The sequence below is a fragment of the Biomphalaria glabrata genome, chromosome 14 (assembly GCF_947242115.1).
Source record: "Biomphalaria glabrata chromosome 14, xgBioGlab47.1, whole genome shotgun sequence".
Taxonomy (NCBI): domain Eukaryota; kingdom Metazoa; phylum Mollusca; class Gastropoda; family Planorbidae; genus Biomphalaria; species Biomphalaria glabrata.
This window is the reverse complement of record NC_074724.1, coordinates 13327431-13345098: the sequence shown is the minus strand read 5'-3', so window position 1 is coordinate 13345098 and position 17668 is coordinate 13327431. Positions and strand designations below refer to the sequence as shown.

General features: G+C 35.7%; 1 protein-coding gene across 2 annotated transcripts in view; it reads left to right on the top strand.

The window, feature by feature from the left end:
- Positions 1-17668, top strand: part of LOC106079991 (sushi, von Willebrand factor type A, EGF and pentraxin domain-containing protein 1-like) — an 81675-nt gene that overhangs the window by 33800 nt on the left and 30207 nt on the right. For both annotated transcript variants that reach the window (XM_056011170.1, XM_056011169.1), the window contains exons 6-8: positions 866-1027; positions 3220-3381; positions 7813-7974. In XM_056011170.1, coding sequence (XP_055867145.1) covers positions 866-1027; positions 3220-3381; positions 7813-7974 — 486 coding nt within the window. The remainder of the gene's footprint in view (positions 1-865; positions 1028-3219; positions 3382-7812; positions 7975-17668) is intronic.

The window sequence follows — 17668 nt, the reverse complement described above, 5'->3', positions numbered from 1 at the left end:
AAGCTGTATTTCCACACTTAATAAAAACTTGATGCTAAATTATTTCATTACTTGGGTTCACATAATTCGTTAACAAGCCTTTTTTTGTTTGAAAAAAAAAAAAAAAAAAAACAAGTGTAAGACTAACTCGATGCTGACAGACAGTAATTTGACAGCAGTCACAATGATAACAACTAGTTAGCTAGTTCCACCACAGTTCCAGAACATTACTCACGAGTGTAAAATTTAGAAAAAAAATTATTATGTTCAACAGCACAACCGAATTTTTGTGATGAATTGTTGTGATGTAAAAAGGCAATAAAAAAATAAAAAAAAATATTCGTAAAATTAGTTTCAGAAATCGTTAAATCTTGTTGTAATTCTTCAATTGCTAGTGTAAAAAAAGATGCAAATGTTTAATACAGTATACATGTATATTTTCTAAGTTTGTAAATACATATTATAGGCCTATATGTATGCGGACCCCCATTCCTAAAAATCTTTTATTGCGGCCCTCGATAGAAAAGGTTGCCCACCCCTGTTATAAGACATCAGTTAGGCCAGGTTCACTTCAAATTCACTTTCACCTATCCTTTGGTCTGCTGGACCGTTGTGACACCACACAAGATCTGTCAACCTTCTTTTTCCATTCTACTCGGTCATTGGTCTTTGATCGAATTTCATTCTGATATTCTTTCTGAAAATATTAAAACATGCCTTTTTACCTGCCAGAGTGGACCACTTCGGGGGCCGATTTTGAGTTTGTGTTTCCACACAAACTGTCTTTGTAACCTTGTTGAATATATTGTTTTTTTTTTGTTTTTTTTTTGTTGTTGTTTTTTTAACTTTCACAAAGATATAATGGTATTCATACATTATGAAACAGAAATCTGTGATGCAGGATACCATACGATTGACAGCATTAGTTGCACTTTATGTGAGAAAGGTACTTACAAATACAAGTCTGGAGGTGACCAATGCTCCCCTTGTCCGAAAAACACAACAAACTTAAGTGTTGGAAGCATAAGCCTAGAAAGTTGCAACACGAGTAAGTTGTCAAGAAACACTAATACATTCCCATAAGTAATTTACTTTTACTTAGGTTCTCCCGGGCCGTTTTGGCGAATTGGGAGGCAATCTGTCTCCACAAAGATCTCCGCTGGCAATGTTTGAAGCCTCCTCCAACAGAGAGTTTTAAGGTTGAAAACTTCTCTCCTCAATATTATTCTAAAGCAAACTACAGTCACCAAATTCTATGACCGTAGCTAAAAGGGGTTTTGAATTTTAAAAACAACAATTCCAGAGATTTTTTTAGTTTAACCCCCCCCCCCCCCCCCAACAATAACAATAAAACGCCCCATTTTTTATATGAAATCTAAAGTAAACTAAAGTCACATATTTCCAAGAGCGTAGTCATAAAAGTTTACACATTTCTACCAGTGGCTGGGTTCCATAATAAAGTGCAGTGAATCTGCCGAAATTGAAAAGCCCTAAATGTGGCTCAACAAAGACGGCTAAGACAGATTTTAGGAGTCAGTTATAGAGATTGAGTCTAAATCAAGGAAATCTTAATCCAAACTGGGTCTCGACCTCTTAATAAGGTTGTTAAAGAGCGTCGCATGAGGTTTTGTCCGGCATGTTGTCCGACAAAATGAATTACGCCTAATAAGAGTTGCGATGACATCGTAGTACAACTTGACGCCGAGGAGTCTACAATTTTCCCACTAACTCCAGGAAGAACATATTCTAGGGCACAATAAACGTCTTCCGAAACGAAAGAATGAAGGGTCAGAATATAAAAAAGATTAATTATGTGCAAACACACACACGTACATACATATATGTAATATATATTATATATATATATATATATATATATATATATATATATATATATATATATATATATATATATATATATATATATATATATATATATATATATCTGGTGTGGCCACACCAGATTCTGCCCCGTCTCAAGATTAAGCCAAAACCAGTGACTCACTTGGGCGCATCCATTGCCTTTCGAGACAAAAGGAGCCATATATATATATATATATATATAATATCATAGACTTATATATACTATATCTAGACTGGACATGGAGATTTTTTGACACTATAAAAAATGTCATGATCATTTTTTAGATAGTTGGATCAAGGCGTTGATTCGTATACTAATAAGAAGTCTTTTTTTTTTTCAATCCTAACCTATGTAACATAATTTAATTTTTAAGTCTAGATCTAGTATTTAACATATAAAGTAAAAGTACTCTCGTCTCATAAATATTATTTTGTGATTATTAGATACATAATCTAGAAAGATCTAGGTAATCAATCTATTTAAATGTATATAAGATGATTTAAATCAAAATGAATTATTTCCATCTAGAATTTTAAAAATATTATCTCAATGGAAACAAACAGGAAATGGTTTTGTTTCATATATTTGCGTGAATATCGGAGAAATGATTTTGCATTATTTTATAAACTTTGAAAACTAAAGATCATTACATTTCTAAGACAGAAACGATTGATTCCACTTAGAGCCTGAAAAAGAGTTTACGTACATAAAACTCTATATATATATAATGTATAGGTCTGTGAATCGATCAATATACTTGTAAACACACATCAAATTAATTCACAGATTTTTAAGAACTAACACTAGAATCTCATATAACTTCATTTACTTGACAAAATAAAGTTGTTATTTTTTTTTTTTAGTGTACACAAGTAGATTTACAATGGCTGCACATCCCTGTACATGGCCGTAAAGAGCCGTACTGAACGTACCGAGCCGTACTCGGCTCAACTTTTACCTACTTTTTGTGGTCTCCTTACGGTCGGAGACCTGATCTTTAGGCTCGACGGAAATTGACGAGCCTGTGGCCAGTTCCTTTTAAGACAATTTTTCGAGCGATCTACATGTTGGTCTAATTACACACGTACATTAGTACGATGACCTCAGTTCTATGAGAACCTTTGTCAAGCAGAGTGACCCCTACATACTTAAGCTGCCAGTTCATATATGTAAAAAAGAAATATGGTTATCTGTTCAAAAAAAATACGCTAGTCTCCTAAATAGCTGGAACATGAATTGCATTTAGTCTTATGTTTTACCTGTAACATGTTTGTTTGTTTTTCAAACATTTATTTTTATATTTTAGCACTAATTATTGTAATTTATTTTACGTTGACAATTTTATATATATAAATATTTCTACCATATTAATACAGCCTTCTGTGAACCAGGATTTTATTCACCTGACACTATCGTTTGTTCCATATGTCCGAACGGTACTTACAAAGGTGTAGCTGGAAACATGCCATGCACACCTTGTCCTGGGAACACAACAACTCCGTCATTTGGAAGCACCAACATCGCACAATGCAGTTTAAGTATGCTTTGTTACCACTTGATAACGAAGAATAACAACTGTCTGTGTATTTTCAGTATCACTAAGTCAAATATATTTATAAAATGTACAAGAAATGTTTACAACAAATATAAACATTAGTTAAAGATGTTTTTTCTGGTCGATTAGCTGCTAAAATTAAAAGAAAACATTTACGTTTGTTTATAAAGGCTAGGAATGCACTTCGAATGTAAATATCACACACATTTTTTTAAAATGGACTTTCTAAGCATCGACTTTCATGCACTAGCGTATCGCCGCGGCATGATATGGTGCTAAACTAATTCCATTAAAAAAAATTAAATAATCAGAGTGTATATATTTTTTGTTTTGTGCCCCCATCAGGATAAAAGCCGCTTATTTTTATGCGTATTGTCTGTTGGTCGGTCTGTCCGTCACGTTTAAAAAAAAAAAAAAAAAACAACACTAAACGCTTTTGAAAATCTGATTAAGCTTTAATGTTCCTTCTTAAACATTGCAATAGTTTAAGTATCTATAATAGATTGTTCCGGATGTTTTTGTGAAAAACAAATCAATGCCAACGAATGTTTGTTTGCTTTTGTATTTTATTTTACATGTAATTTTCTTCCTATGAAATATGAAGAACTAAGAAGTTGTTCGGGAAGTTGTTTTATAAAAAAATAAATTTTGTCAAATGATTATTTGAAATAGCATGAATGACTTACATTACTCATATATTCTTGAACAATAAGTCACTATAGTTTAATTATCGATATCCGATTGTTCCGTATTTTCAACTTACAACAAATTTATGTAAAATGACTTATCTTATCTTATCTTTTACAGACGTTTCTTCAAAAAAGAAGATGATTACGTCCTACATTTAACTTTCTAGTTAAACGTTTTAAAGTCTAATTATTGTTAATATTATGTTTCGCTTTTTTAGGAAAACAACTTCCTAACACAACAATATGGTATAAAAATATCTCTAAAAGGCTATGGTACAACTAAGTTTATATATGAGACCATTCCAAATATTTAATTACCGGTAATAGATTTATCTAGAATTCTCTTTTTTTCTCCTATATATATACTAACATCTGGAACAATCTATTATAGATACTTTAAACAATTGCAATGTTTCGGAAGGTAAATTAAAGGTTATCAAATTTTATAATATACTAGACATATGTTACCCTCGACCCGCGGGTCTTTATTTGCGCATTACTTTCGATATAGTCACTGAGAGTGTTTTGTAAGCAATTAAACGAAATAATAATGTAATAAGTAAAGCGAATGTGTCAATGTAAAAATAGTGTGAATAATGCTATCAAATCAAAATAGCTAATAGGCTTAAATCCATTTTTTTTTTATTAAAACATTTCTTTTGAATAATCTAGTGGATTGGATTTAGATGTATGTTAAACGTAGCTAATGATCCTTTCACGTTATTTCAGTTTTGCTACGAAAATAAAATTAGTTTTGCGAAAATGGTTTACCCAAAGTCGATACATTCTTATCTATTAAAAACGAAAAGAGCGATAGCTTTGTTAAATAAATGGGATTATAAAGTGAACAATTAAACTAAATAATTTTTAGTACGCGATTCATGAATGAATATAGATCTAGGCCTATCTCAACTCGGCTTCGCAGCTGTCGTAAACGAATGTAGCTTTAGAAAACCAAATTTGAATGTTTATTTGATCAAAATATGAAATGAATGGACTTTAATTAATATATTTATGTGTTAAAGTATAAAACTATCTGTGCGAAGAGAAGTTCTATCATCTTAGAGTTGGATTAGAGTTTTAGATCTAGGGATGGGATTATAAAGTAAACAATTAAACGAAATAATTTTTAGTACGCGATTCATGAATGAATATAGATCTAGGCCTATCTCAATTCGGCTTCGCAGCTTTCGTAAACGAATGTAGCTTTAGAAAACCAAATTTGAATGTTTATTTGATCAAAATATGAAATGAATGGACTTTAATTAATATGTTTATGTGTTAAAGTATAAAACTATCTGTGCGAAGAAAAGTTTTATCATCTTAGAGTTGAATTAGAGTTTTAGATCTAGGGATGGGATTATAAAGTAAACAATTAAACGAATTAATTTTTAGTACGCGATTCATTACGGTATTGTCTAATGAAAGAATGTTCGTCAGGAAATTTGTAGTCACAGATATCAGGAACTAATTTATGTAAAAAATGCTATTGAAACACAAAATTGAAGGTTAATTTTATTATATAATGAAATCAATGGATCTTCTTTTGTCTTTTCATGTGTCAAAGTAAAAAACTATCTGCGCAAAGTGTATTTCTTAAAATTAGATCTAGGTCTAAATCCTTTCTATCTTTTCTCATGTCAACATTGTAGACATGGCCTAGAACCATAAAATACTATAGCTGTAATAGAGTCGGACAACTTTATTTTTTTGAGGGTCTTACATTTTTTTTAGGGCTACAATACATTCACTAAGGTCTAAGTTGGTACCCAAGGAACATTCCTGCCTAGTTTTATCAAGATTGGTCAAGCGGTTTTGATGTCTATAAGTAACATACATACATACATACATACATACCCCTCACATTCTACTTTATAATATAGATATATATTTAAATTTATCGATATACCCGGGTAACAAGGTACCCGTTGGCCCGGGGCTCAAGAATATAATGTTGGGCCCCTACCCTCCCCCTCTCCCCAATATGACACTTTTTGTGTGTGTGTGTCAAAAAAAATAGAGAAGTTTGTACGTATCGGTACATTGACTAAAAGACATTCTTAAACAACTTCCTGAACACAGCTGATAGAATCATTGAAGACCATAATTAAGTACTGTTTAGCACAGTGAACATAAGTGGTTGTTTTGTTGAAACAATGCCAGAAAGCTGCTATTGGAAAACCATCATTGCCTTGCCCTTGCAATTAATTTAAAGAAAGATGGTGGTTTTGTATGTCTTGGAGCATTAGTTCAGACATCTCTAGGATACCATTACGCTGTCATTATGAGGTCTCTATGTGGTCTATTCATCATCATCATCATCAAACTCCATTTCAGTGAGGGCTTAAGTGCCTCCAATCCTCTTTTGCAAAAGCCCTGTACAGAAACCTTGTAGTGCGTAGTGCATACATGTCACCATAAAGGTCGAGAATTTTTGGTTTCCCAGACCTGTCGAGACGGAGATCAGCAGGTCTGGGAGCAGTCAAACAGAATATGGGACACGGTTTCTTCTTCTTTACTGCACCGGGGACACTGTGAATCAAAATGTGGTCATAGCGTTAAGAAATATTAGCCAACAGGACAGTGACTTGTCCTGCACTGTGCTATATGCCTGGACAGCCTCCACCACGGGGGAAGTGCGGTCGGGGCCCTCATGCGCTCTCAGACTCCACAGGCTTTTTGGGACTTGTCCCAGCACTCAAACCAATTTTCCATTTCTGTTTTATGTGGTCTTTTAAATGTCTCTACCCTGTCATAATGATGTGCCTAAGTCTTTAGAATGTCACTACGCTATCATGTTATATTAATGAAATCTCTAAGATTTTCCTAACGATCACTAAATGCCTAGTCAGATACTGGACTATTACTTTCTTTAAAATTGTTCCTAGCTTAAGGTATAACTTTTTCTAGTATCTGCTTCCGAAGCAGTTTTAACTTTTAAGTTAACTTAAAAGGAAACAAATGTTATACACACAAATCATATAAAATGAGAGAAGAATATAATAGTTAATCTTTTTATTTTTAACTTATTAGCAAAAAATGTTTTATTTTCATATAGTAGAGTTTGTACTTGCAAATGTTTTTTATGTGCTCATAATGGCTTCAGCGGGCAAAAGGACTGGGCACAAGGAGTTATAGTCCCAGAAAAAAAAAACGGGTGTAAAAACATGACCATCTAGCTTCAGACAGCACGTATCCCTTATGGAGGACGTATGTATGTCAAAGTAGTCTCTTTTTTTGGTGCGCTGAAAGATAGTCGAGGTAACACGGGTGTCCCTAGGAAATGCGTAAGCGCCAACGCGCTTTAACTGACATTGAAGAGAGCAACAGGTTACAGCCGACTTCAGCACGATGGAGGTCACTTACAAAGACAGCGGGATACACTTTTGAGACATAAGGAAATTCTGCTTCCGAAGACAGACTTAGATGGCGAAAGAAAACCTAAGTCAAACATGTTGGACAATGGTTATGTCCATATGGATGTGGCAAAATATGTAGGTTGCAGCTGGGACTCCGTAGTCACTGGAAATACTGCATTCCTCATATCCTTCGGAATGGAAGACAAGTCTTATTAACTTGAGGCACAAGGAGAGAACAAATCTCTTTCCTATTGACTATTCTTAATGACTCTTCAACTAACATTTAAATAGTTACCACATAAAAAAAACGTGTTTATTATATGCACTGTTAAAGAATATTTTTTATTTTATTTATATGCTAAACAGTACATTGTGAAAAAGGATTGTTTTTAAGAGATAACATTTCCTGCTCTGTTTGCCTAAATGGAACCTATAAAGACTTTACTGGAAATCAGCAATGTATAAAATGCCCTATGAACACAACAACTAGGGAAGTTGGTGGTACTGACATCAAAGATTGCTCTTTGGGTAAGTCATCTTTCCTTTTTTTATATTTTTAAAAATTAAATATTTTTTTAAAATCCCTATAAAACTACTCATTTACAGTATTTAACCAAAGATAATTATTTTTTAATTTTTATAATATAATTATTCGGAATTAACAGATTAAAATGTCCCAATGGTGCTGCTATTGTTACATGTGTCATGGACCGCTGGGAAAAATCCCCATTGTCATGCGCATCTGGCGGGGGTTTGTGGGTGTGCATGTAATTAAAATCAATTATTAAAATAGTTTATTTGGATGACGTTAGGTCTAGTGCAGTGGTCTTCAACGGGGGCGCTATCGGCCCCCTGGGGGGCGTTTTCGTGAAATTGTGGGGCGCTGGGAGCCAAAGGGGCGGAGAAGAAACTAAAGGTGCACTGAAACAAAACAAATAAAAAAAATTCTTCAAAATTAAAGATGGCAAACTAAAGATAGACAAATTATGTCTAGCTTGCTTCTAATTTAAGAACAGAAACAACATTAGAAATTGAGTTCGGGATTCCCATTTTCTATTTTTAAATTCTTACTCCGTTGCTGTAATCGGAGGGTTACTATTGTCCTTAGATCTTATGCGTGTAAATATACATGATTTGATAAACAAACCAGGTAATACGCCTTTGAGATTATAGTTTATTTCAACTACATATGTTGATGTATTGATATGTAAATGGTAATTTTAAAAAACAACGTTAAAGCTAACATTCAAATAAAATAATTTAACTTTAAAAAAAAAAAAACATTGACAAAGTGTTGTTACAAAAATTCACTGGTATGTAAAGGAGTATTTTCAATAGTTTTAGTGAATTGCCATTAAATAAAAAGTATTCCAATGTTCTACTTTGAATGACGGCATTTTCAGATGCGGTTATGAAACCAAGTTGGCTTCACGAATATATAGCAATATCCAAAAATAATTTAAGAATATTCATGAACAATTATGAAACATTTACTATTCAAAAATATTTTAAAAAAGAACAGCAAAGCAGGATATGTTTTAGTGACCTCTTAGTCTTATGATATTGTTTGAAAATTGATAAAAATTTTAATTTAAATTTTTAAAACTCATGTGTGACACCAAAAGACTTTTTTGGGGTTAATGATGAAATATTATTTTGAAATTGTCTAGTTATGTAGCTTATGACGACTTATAGGAACCATCAGTGGTTGGATGAAACAATGGTTTCATAAGTTTTATAGAATTAAGAACAGATCTATCTACTATTCACCTTGTTATGTGTAACGGATGCATGTGTAATCAGATGTAACTGAAGTATTTCTAAAATGAGTATGAAGACTAAGTGTGTGCGTACCTTGTATGATGTATTTTCAATCTGCGAGCTCTTCATGCACACCGTCACAAATATAGATAAGGTACTAACAGGAACACAGACTCAAATGACCAAGTTGACTCAAGGTGAACTTCAAACAAACGTTTATACAGAATGGGCAACAGTCTAGTCTGTCACTATAGAATGATGTTATCCCCTAACCCTAAACGTCAATCTTAACCTCTAACCCCAAAGTTTATGTCGTCATTCTAAAATATCCGTTCACTGTCAGTACATTAAAGTGCGTAACCCAACTAACTAAAGTAGCTATCTAACAGTTCCTCTGTCAGTACATTAAAGTGCGTAGCCCAACTAACTAAACTAGCTATCTAACAGTTCCTCTGTCAGTACATTAAAGTGCGTAGCCCAACTAACTAAACTAGCTATCTAACATATGATACACAGGCAATTTTAGACCGCAATTTCATTTCTATTTGAATCTAATTATAAAAATTGTAAATAACATATAAGCCAATCCCGAAAATAAGCTCATCTTTCTAGAGTTTTGTGAAACAAATGTTAAACTCTTATTGTAAACTGAAGTTCGCTAGATTTCGAAAGGAAGTTGCTATTGCTCGTTTTGCTAAGCTCTTAAATACTAATTTGGATTTTTTTTTTTTTTTAAAAACGGGAAGATTTAACGGTTGGTGATGACTTAAGCAGGCTTAAAAAATTGTTTTACATGGTAGGCATCTAACCAGTGGCGTAGCTACCAATGTGCGGGTGGTGCGGGCCGCACCGGGCACAAAGTGGAGAGGGGCACCAAAATTCCCCCAGCGTGTATTAATTTCCTATTTCCCTGAGCGTTTCAGTAAAAGCGACTAATTGTATGGACACGAACAAACTTAAACTACTGTATTTAAACATGAACTAACCATTTATAAACTAGTCATGTTGCTATTTTGTTTCATCTCCTTGACTATTTCTTCCATACAATGTAAGTTATAGAACAGTTTGAATCTAATTTACTAGATTTATTTCGGACACACAGTACATGTTGTTACTGCACTGATCAATGCTCTGTAATATAAAGAAGAAGAAGAAGATAGGCCAACCTTTTTTACTTCATTGTTTAGTTCATTGGTTTAATCTATATATTGAGTTTACAAATATATTTCTAAACTCTAGCTCTAAACAATTGTAATAGTTTATTCATTTCTTTATGATTCTTTATAGTTTAATTTTGGAAATAATTCTATTGTAATGTCAATATTTTTAAATAAGCTAATCTTTGTTTTCTACGAGTTTTATTTTAACTAAACTAGTTAATTGTAATACTGTAACGTAAAAAAATTATGAACAGTGCTCAATACTAACTAGTCTAGCTGGCGCCTCTCAACCCTTTTAAGCTCAGCCAGAGAAATCGGCATCTCTGGTTCTGTCCGGTCTGGGTAGACTATAAGGGCCCCATACCCAGATCTATCGGGGTCCGTCATTACCGTTCCATCGGAATAGCAGAAAATGGCATCTGATGGGTAGGACTTTAGTGTAGCTGATGCCAAGTTTTGGAGTATGGCAGGCGTTAATCGCCTCTTGGTGGCTCCCTCTTGCCCTATAAGGGACATGTTTATTTGTGGGGCCGACAATCTCCTCCACTGAGGGCAAGTACTAATTCTTCTAATAGGAATTCTATCAGTGGAGAGCCCAGCTGATTTAGACAAATTGGCCGCTATGTGGAGAAACGATCGCATTTTTATGCGGTTCCTTTCTCTCCACTGTTGCACTAATATTGTGATGAGTAGAATAGAGTCGCCCCTTTTGTAGCGCTCGTAGGCCGTAAGTACCGTTCTCTTCCTCCTTAGATTTAAAGGGGCCACGTTTGTTAAGATTTCAGCAGCGTTTGTTTAGCTTGTCCGAAAGGTGCCACAAATGAACCTTAGTGCCTGTGATTGTACTCGGTCGAGTGATTCGAGAGCAGTTTTACTACCATATACTTGAACTGTATAGCTGTACTCAATTTGTGATCTGACTGCCCCTAAGTACAATGTGCGTAGCATGTAAGCTTTGGCACCCCATTTTGTGCTGGCCAGCTTTCTTAGTAACGCTAATTTCTCCGAGGCTTTTCTTTCAACTTCCTGGACGTGCTGGAACATTGACTACTTTCTATCCAGGGTCATCCCTAGATATTTTGGCGTGTTTTCACGTTGGAGTCGCAGCCCACCGAGTTGAACTCGAATGGAGCCTTAAGAATGTCGATCCCTAGGCTGAACAGGGACCAGGTCGTTTTGGCAACGTTTATCTGAATCTGTCATTTGTCGCAATACGAGAACATGGTTTGGAGGTCTGCTTGTAATGCCGCCTGTATTTGGTCGGCTTTCTTCCCGGTTGACCAGGGGACAATGTCATCCGCATAAAACAGTTTCTTTGACCACACTGAGGTGCGTTTCTTAAATTTCTTAAGTCTAAAGAAGCATCGAGACAATTTCAAGTCACATCATTGCCAGAGTCCACCGACTATAGGCAAGCTATTATTGGGTATGAATTAACTGAACAATTAAAAGCAACAAAGCAAGATGAGACGGTTATCATTGAATCCTGAATGATAAAAAAAAAAAGAAAATACTTCAATACCGCTGAACCATCAGACAGTGTAAACAATTCAGAAAAATTGGAGATTGGCCAGATGTGATCACAGATAATATTCGCATACACCTTGTCACTGAAGGATCTGAAACAGTTCAGCGTATGGACATTCAATTCAGAGAGAAGTATAGACATCAGCAAAAGGAAAGGCTAGAAAGCTTTCAAAGGCTTAAGCTTTTTCCGGCAAATGTCAAGCGGCGAGAAAGTTATTAGAAAGTGGATGAGTTATTCGCCGAAAAAAAAAGAATCCTTATTTTGCTACCCCTGTATACTCTTCTCAACAAGATCAAGTACCAAATCTTCATTTAAATCCAAAGATAGATTCAATGAGTGGTGGAGGTTATCCCCGAAAATAGAAAAACATGAGACCAGCAGAGCTCACATTCAGTCATCGCTTGCTTGGAGGGAACTTGAAGTTCGCCTGAGAGTAGGGAACAATATTGACAACAAGGCCCAAGATTTGATTATACAAGAAACGAAAACATGGAGAGTTAGTAAAATTACTATCAAAGTACGATCCACTCTTGAGGGAGCATGTGCTTCGAACTAAGCTTTGTTCCAGACCGAATACATACATGTCTCCACAAATACAAAATGATATTGGGGGATCACGCTAAAAAAAAACAAATCATACAGCAAGTAAAACAAGCCAAATATTTCTCTATTATTTTTGACAGTACATCTGACGTCTCAAAGCTGGATCAAACTTCCCAAATTTAACGGTACTTTGTCATGGATAATGACGGGGTGCAGGTTCGTGAGTCTTTTGTTGACTTCATCGACACAAAGGACAAGCATGCTGCTGGAATCGCTGAGATGATTCTAGAGAAACTGCGTTCGGATGGCTTAGACATAATAGACTGCAGGGGTCAAGGCTATGATAATGCTGCGGTCATGAAAGGTCAAAACTACGGTGTCCAAAAACGTATTCTAGAAGTCACTATTCATTGCCTGCTCAAACCATTCTCTTAATTTAGCAGAAATTCGAGCTGCTGAAGCTGAAGTCAATTCGGTAACATTTTTTGATACACTGGGCCGTTCACACTCTTTTTTCTCAACTTCAACACACCGCTGGGATATCCTCATCAAAATAACCGGAACTAGCCTTAAACGTTTAGTTGAGACCCACTGGAGAGCCAGAGGAGAAACCATCAAGTTGTTTAGGGATAAATTTTCTAAAATTATAGAAACTCTGAAGACATTAACAAGCAGAGATGAAGCAGATGGATTATTAGTTGCTATTCAGTCTTTTAATTTTCTCACATATCTTGGATTTTGAGCTCCTGTATTAACTGAAATTAATGATGCGCAATTCTACCGTCAAAAACAAGGATTGTCTATACGAGACCGCTCACTCAAACTAAAAACATTAGAGACATTTTAAAGTAGTAATCGAGAGGACATCGCTGAAGCCAGCATTACCTTTGCCGAAGGCGTGTGTATAGATCTAAGAATCAGTACAGAACCTCAAAAAAATTGGCCATAAGAAAAAGATGCCTGGTGAGAAAAGTGACGACTCTGTACTTACACACAAAGAAGAGCTACGAAGGGAAATTTTTTCTACCTTGGACAGGATTGTTCAAGAAAAAATCACCCGATTCGAGCAACTTCCCTTCATGAGGTAGCAGATAGATATGAATTTTTGTCGCCTTCCCAGCTATTAAATCCTCGGGTCGAAATCAATCTCCATAGTGCTCCTAGTGACATTGATAAAAATGAATTTCTGCTGGAGCGAAAGAGGCTTTAACGGTTTGTCACAGTTTCATCAGAAGCCTCCGAACTTCCATAACAAGGACCTGTTGAGCTGTTGAAATTTATAAAAAAATATCAGCTAGATGATTCAGTCCCGAATATCGTCATCATGATTTGCATATTTTTGACTATTGCTGTAAGCGTCGCTACATGCGAGAGAAGTTTTTTCCAAACTTAAACTGATCAAGAATTACTTGCGATCAACGATGACAAATTTATGACTCACGAATTTGGCCATTATGTCCATTGATAAAGAGCTGGTGAAAAAAATTGATTTCGATAAAATTATTGATACTTTTTCCAGCAAGAAAGCGCGTAAAATTCATTTGTAGTATGTTTATGTAAAAGTAATTTTTTTTTATTGACAATATTTGATTAATGAATACATATTATTTTGAACAAAAAAGTAATGTTTTGCAATGTTATTAATAATTAGTTTTTTTGTTTTTTTTTCTTTTGGGGGGGAGGGGGGGGGCATCAAGATAAGGTACCGCACCAGGCATCTTATACTCTAGCTACGCCACTGCATCTAACATAAATGAATGAAACAAATCTCCGACTGCAAGGAAAGAAATTGACTTTCATTTTCTCTTTCATCGAGATATTAAATCTATTTTAAAGAGTTTGACATAACGTATTTGTTGACAAATGAATTACTACTTAAAGACATCGATATCTATTTAATTCACCTTACAATGCTCTATGAAGAAATGACGATTCGCTTCTAGGATGTAAATAAATAAAACAAATTAACTATAATTGACAATTATTAAACATCTGTTACTGATGTCCAAATTGTGCTGCAGGAAAAAATAGATTTACAAAATGATGTCTTCAGTAAAAAGAATGTTAACCTAGGAGACACCACAGAGATAGGGCAGCACGGAAATGTTCCTGTGAAATCTCAAAACTGTGGTCGGAAATGGAATTATTTGTTAGCTGTTCCATCAACATCCGTGGTGAACCTAGATGTAGCCTCGCTTTGGCTCATTTAAAGCTTGACATTTGTAATATTGTCAGATTGCAGGGGACACAAGGTTCCCATTAGCTTAATTTCATTTTGTACTGAATTCGGCAATAATTCAGCAATACTAATGTTTATATTAAAAATAAAACTAAATTTACAATTAAACCTAAAAGACCGTTGGCCCTAATATTCAATAATTTAAAAGATGATTATTCTTAGGATTAAATGATATAATGATAATAATGGCAATGTCTTCGATTCCGAAGATTAAGGCTGAGTGCAGTGTTTCACATAACTAGGCAAACCCAGTTCCGACCTTGATATTTTCCCAAGTTTCGTGCTCTAACGGATGCACCTTTGTAATGCCGTCCTTCTCTAAGCTCGCCATGTAAGATCGCCTTTGGATTGCGGTCGTCTCTGTGACAGGTGGTGAAATGTGACGTGTGTTTGGCGCGTTTAATGTCTAGGGGATGATTATTTTTAAAGCTATCACACACCAACCTATCAGCTTATGAATAGGGAGCAGACACGCAACTAGACAAGCAATGAAAGATAGATACAAAAGTTAAAAATGAAGAATATTTATTTAGATAAATATACATATAAGAATAAAAAGGGGGAGGGTTTGCATCTATCTCTAAATAATACTAGATTTAATCATCACTCTTGCACTGAATAAGAGAGTATGTCACTTTGTCCTCTGACTTAGCTGGTTTTCCTGTTGATGTCGCAGCTGGCTGTGTCCTGGCTTGAGGTTTCGCAGCTGGAGGTGGCGCTCTAGCGGATAGAGGGAGGCCGGAGATATAGTTCTTGTGGAGTCTCAATCCCCAAGTTCTAATATCTGTAGTGGGCACAGTAGGGCGGGTGGCCGGCTACCGTGGGCACAAGGTTACTGCGGGCAGAGCTGATCTGCCGTGAGCAGCGTAGTTGACAGGATCTGTCCAGTGGGTTGCAGAGGGTTGGCGTAGCTATGACGTCTCGCACAGATCTGAGTCTATAGGGACGTCTCACCTAATAAGTTGACTGGTGGGCTGTCGAATAGGTGGGCAAGGCCGATAGCGCCAAGTAGTAGAGTTGAGTAGTGTCGAGTAGACACTAAACAGCAAATAGGTGATTAATCCAATACATAAATAGGCAGGTAAATAGATCGTTGATCCAATAAATAGGCAGGTAAATAGATCGTTGATCCAATAAATAGGCAGGTAAATAGATCGTTGATCCAATAAATAGATAGGCAGAGGTGATTCTTGATAGTGAATAGGCAGACACCTGAGGGAGGCTGCGGATAAATAAAGACAAGTTAGGACATGTCTCTCATGCATCTTATCGATGCCCTCGACTGAGGTGCATTCGTCAGATTGGTGAAATTGCTATTGAGCACAAAAGGGGAGATGATGACTAATGGGATTTGGAAAAATAGATGGCAGATAGTAGCAATATAAAAATGTACATAAAAGGGAAAGTAATAATATAAAATGTACATAGAAGGGGAAATAATAATCTCAAATTAACAACACAGGTGGATAGAGAAAGAAAAGGGGGGGGGGCGGTAGAATTGGGCGGTGGTCAGCGACCCTGACGGTATGTTTACATATGACCGTCGATCGAGAACAATGGAGCGCGCTTGAATGGAGAGGGTGTCCGTTCAAGAGGCGCAACTCTCGTTAGAATGAAATGGCTACAGGGGAGATAATTCAATACAGGGGAGATAACTCATATCTCCTTTCTAAGCGCAGTATTAGTGCGATAGTAGAATTATCAAGGCTGTCAACCGAGATAAAGGAAATAAAATAAGGTGTACAAATATATACATGGTTGCATCAATGATCAATTGAGCAACGTAGCATTAATAGATTAATGCAATACATAAAATATACATTAGCCATGTTCATGTTTTCTACTTACGACAGTGAGAAATACACAATGCACTAATTAAATATTAATGAAATAATAAACTACACATGATAAAATCCAATGGAAATATACACAGAGTAATTAAGATGGAACTTGTGATTAAGTTCGGCTTACCAACAGGTATTCCTCTAGGAGAAAGGATAAATGAAGTAGTCCAGACTCGATAGCTCAGCTCGAATGAGAAATGAAAGAGTCTGATTTTATTTGGATCTACTTTATTACTTTATATAGGCCTGGAAAATGCGAGCGGAAACAGGAAATGTCCTAGGGTTAGAATTGTCTTACACGTGGGTGAGGGAGACTTGAGATGGGAGTTGCACATTGGGAATGTCAATGGGCGTGTTTGTCCTCGTGGTCTCCTAGATTAAAGAGAGACATGGTAGAAAAAAAGGGGGGTGGGGGCTGACTTGCATTCCACACAAGGTGGTGTCCACTGCGGCCGTCAGACATCCTGCCGATAAGATCAAAGTCTGTGCGTATCTTTGCCCCGGTCAAGGGAAGATAAATCGAAAGACGTGGCCTAGCTATCTCCAATGTGGTCAACTAAGGTCTAGCCTGGAGAGAAAAAGGTGGGGATAGGATGGGGAAATCATTAAAATAAAATAAATAAATAATGAAAAATAATAATTAATGCTGTGATAAATTTGAGTGACTCTGACAGCGAGTTTTTGACTTGTCACAATCTCCCATGCGACATAAGTGTTGTTGATAGCGTAAAAATGAATAAATAAATGACATTTTGTTCAAATTTGCCTTCTCACGCTTCTTTTTAAGTGTATTTCTTACCGGGGGAGGGGGCTCTGGCGAATTTTTGAAGAAAAAAAATACGGAAAAGGGGGCGTTAGGCCAAAAACGATTGAAAACCACTGGTCTAAGGGTTTCTAACGACACCGTTGACCAGCACGTATTACAGGTTGGGAAGCAGAACATATTGGTAGCATAGAATAGAGAATAGAGTCCCTTTAGTTAACAAGATCCAAATGTTTAATGTAATGAAAGATAAAAGGGGGGGGGGGGATTACAATGGCGTAAATGACCTAATTATAAATCCTAAAGTAATCTATCTATAAGTAAATATAAATGACATCATCAAATCATCATAATGACTGCTGATGGTGCACGTTGTTTATAAAC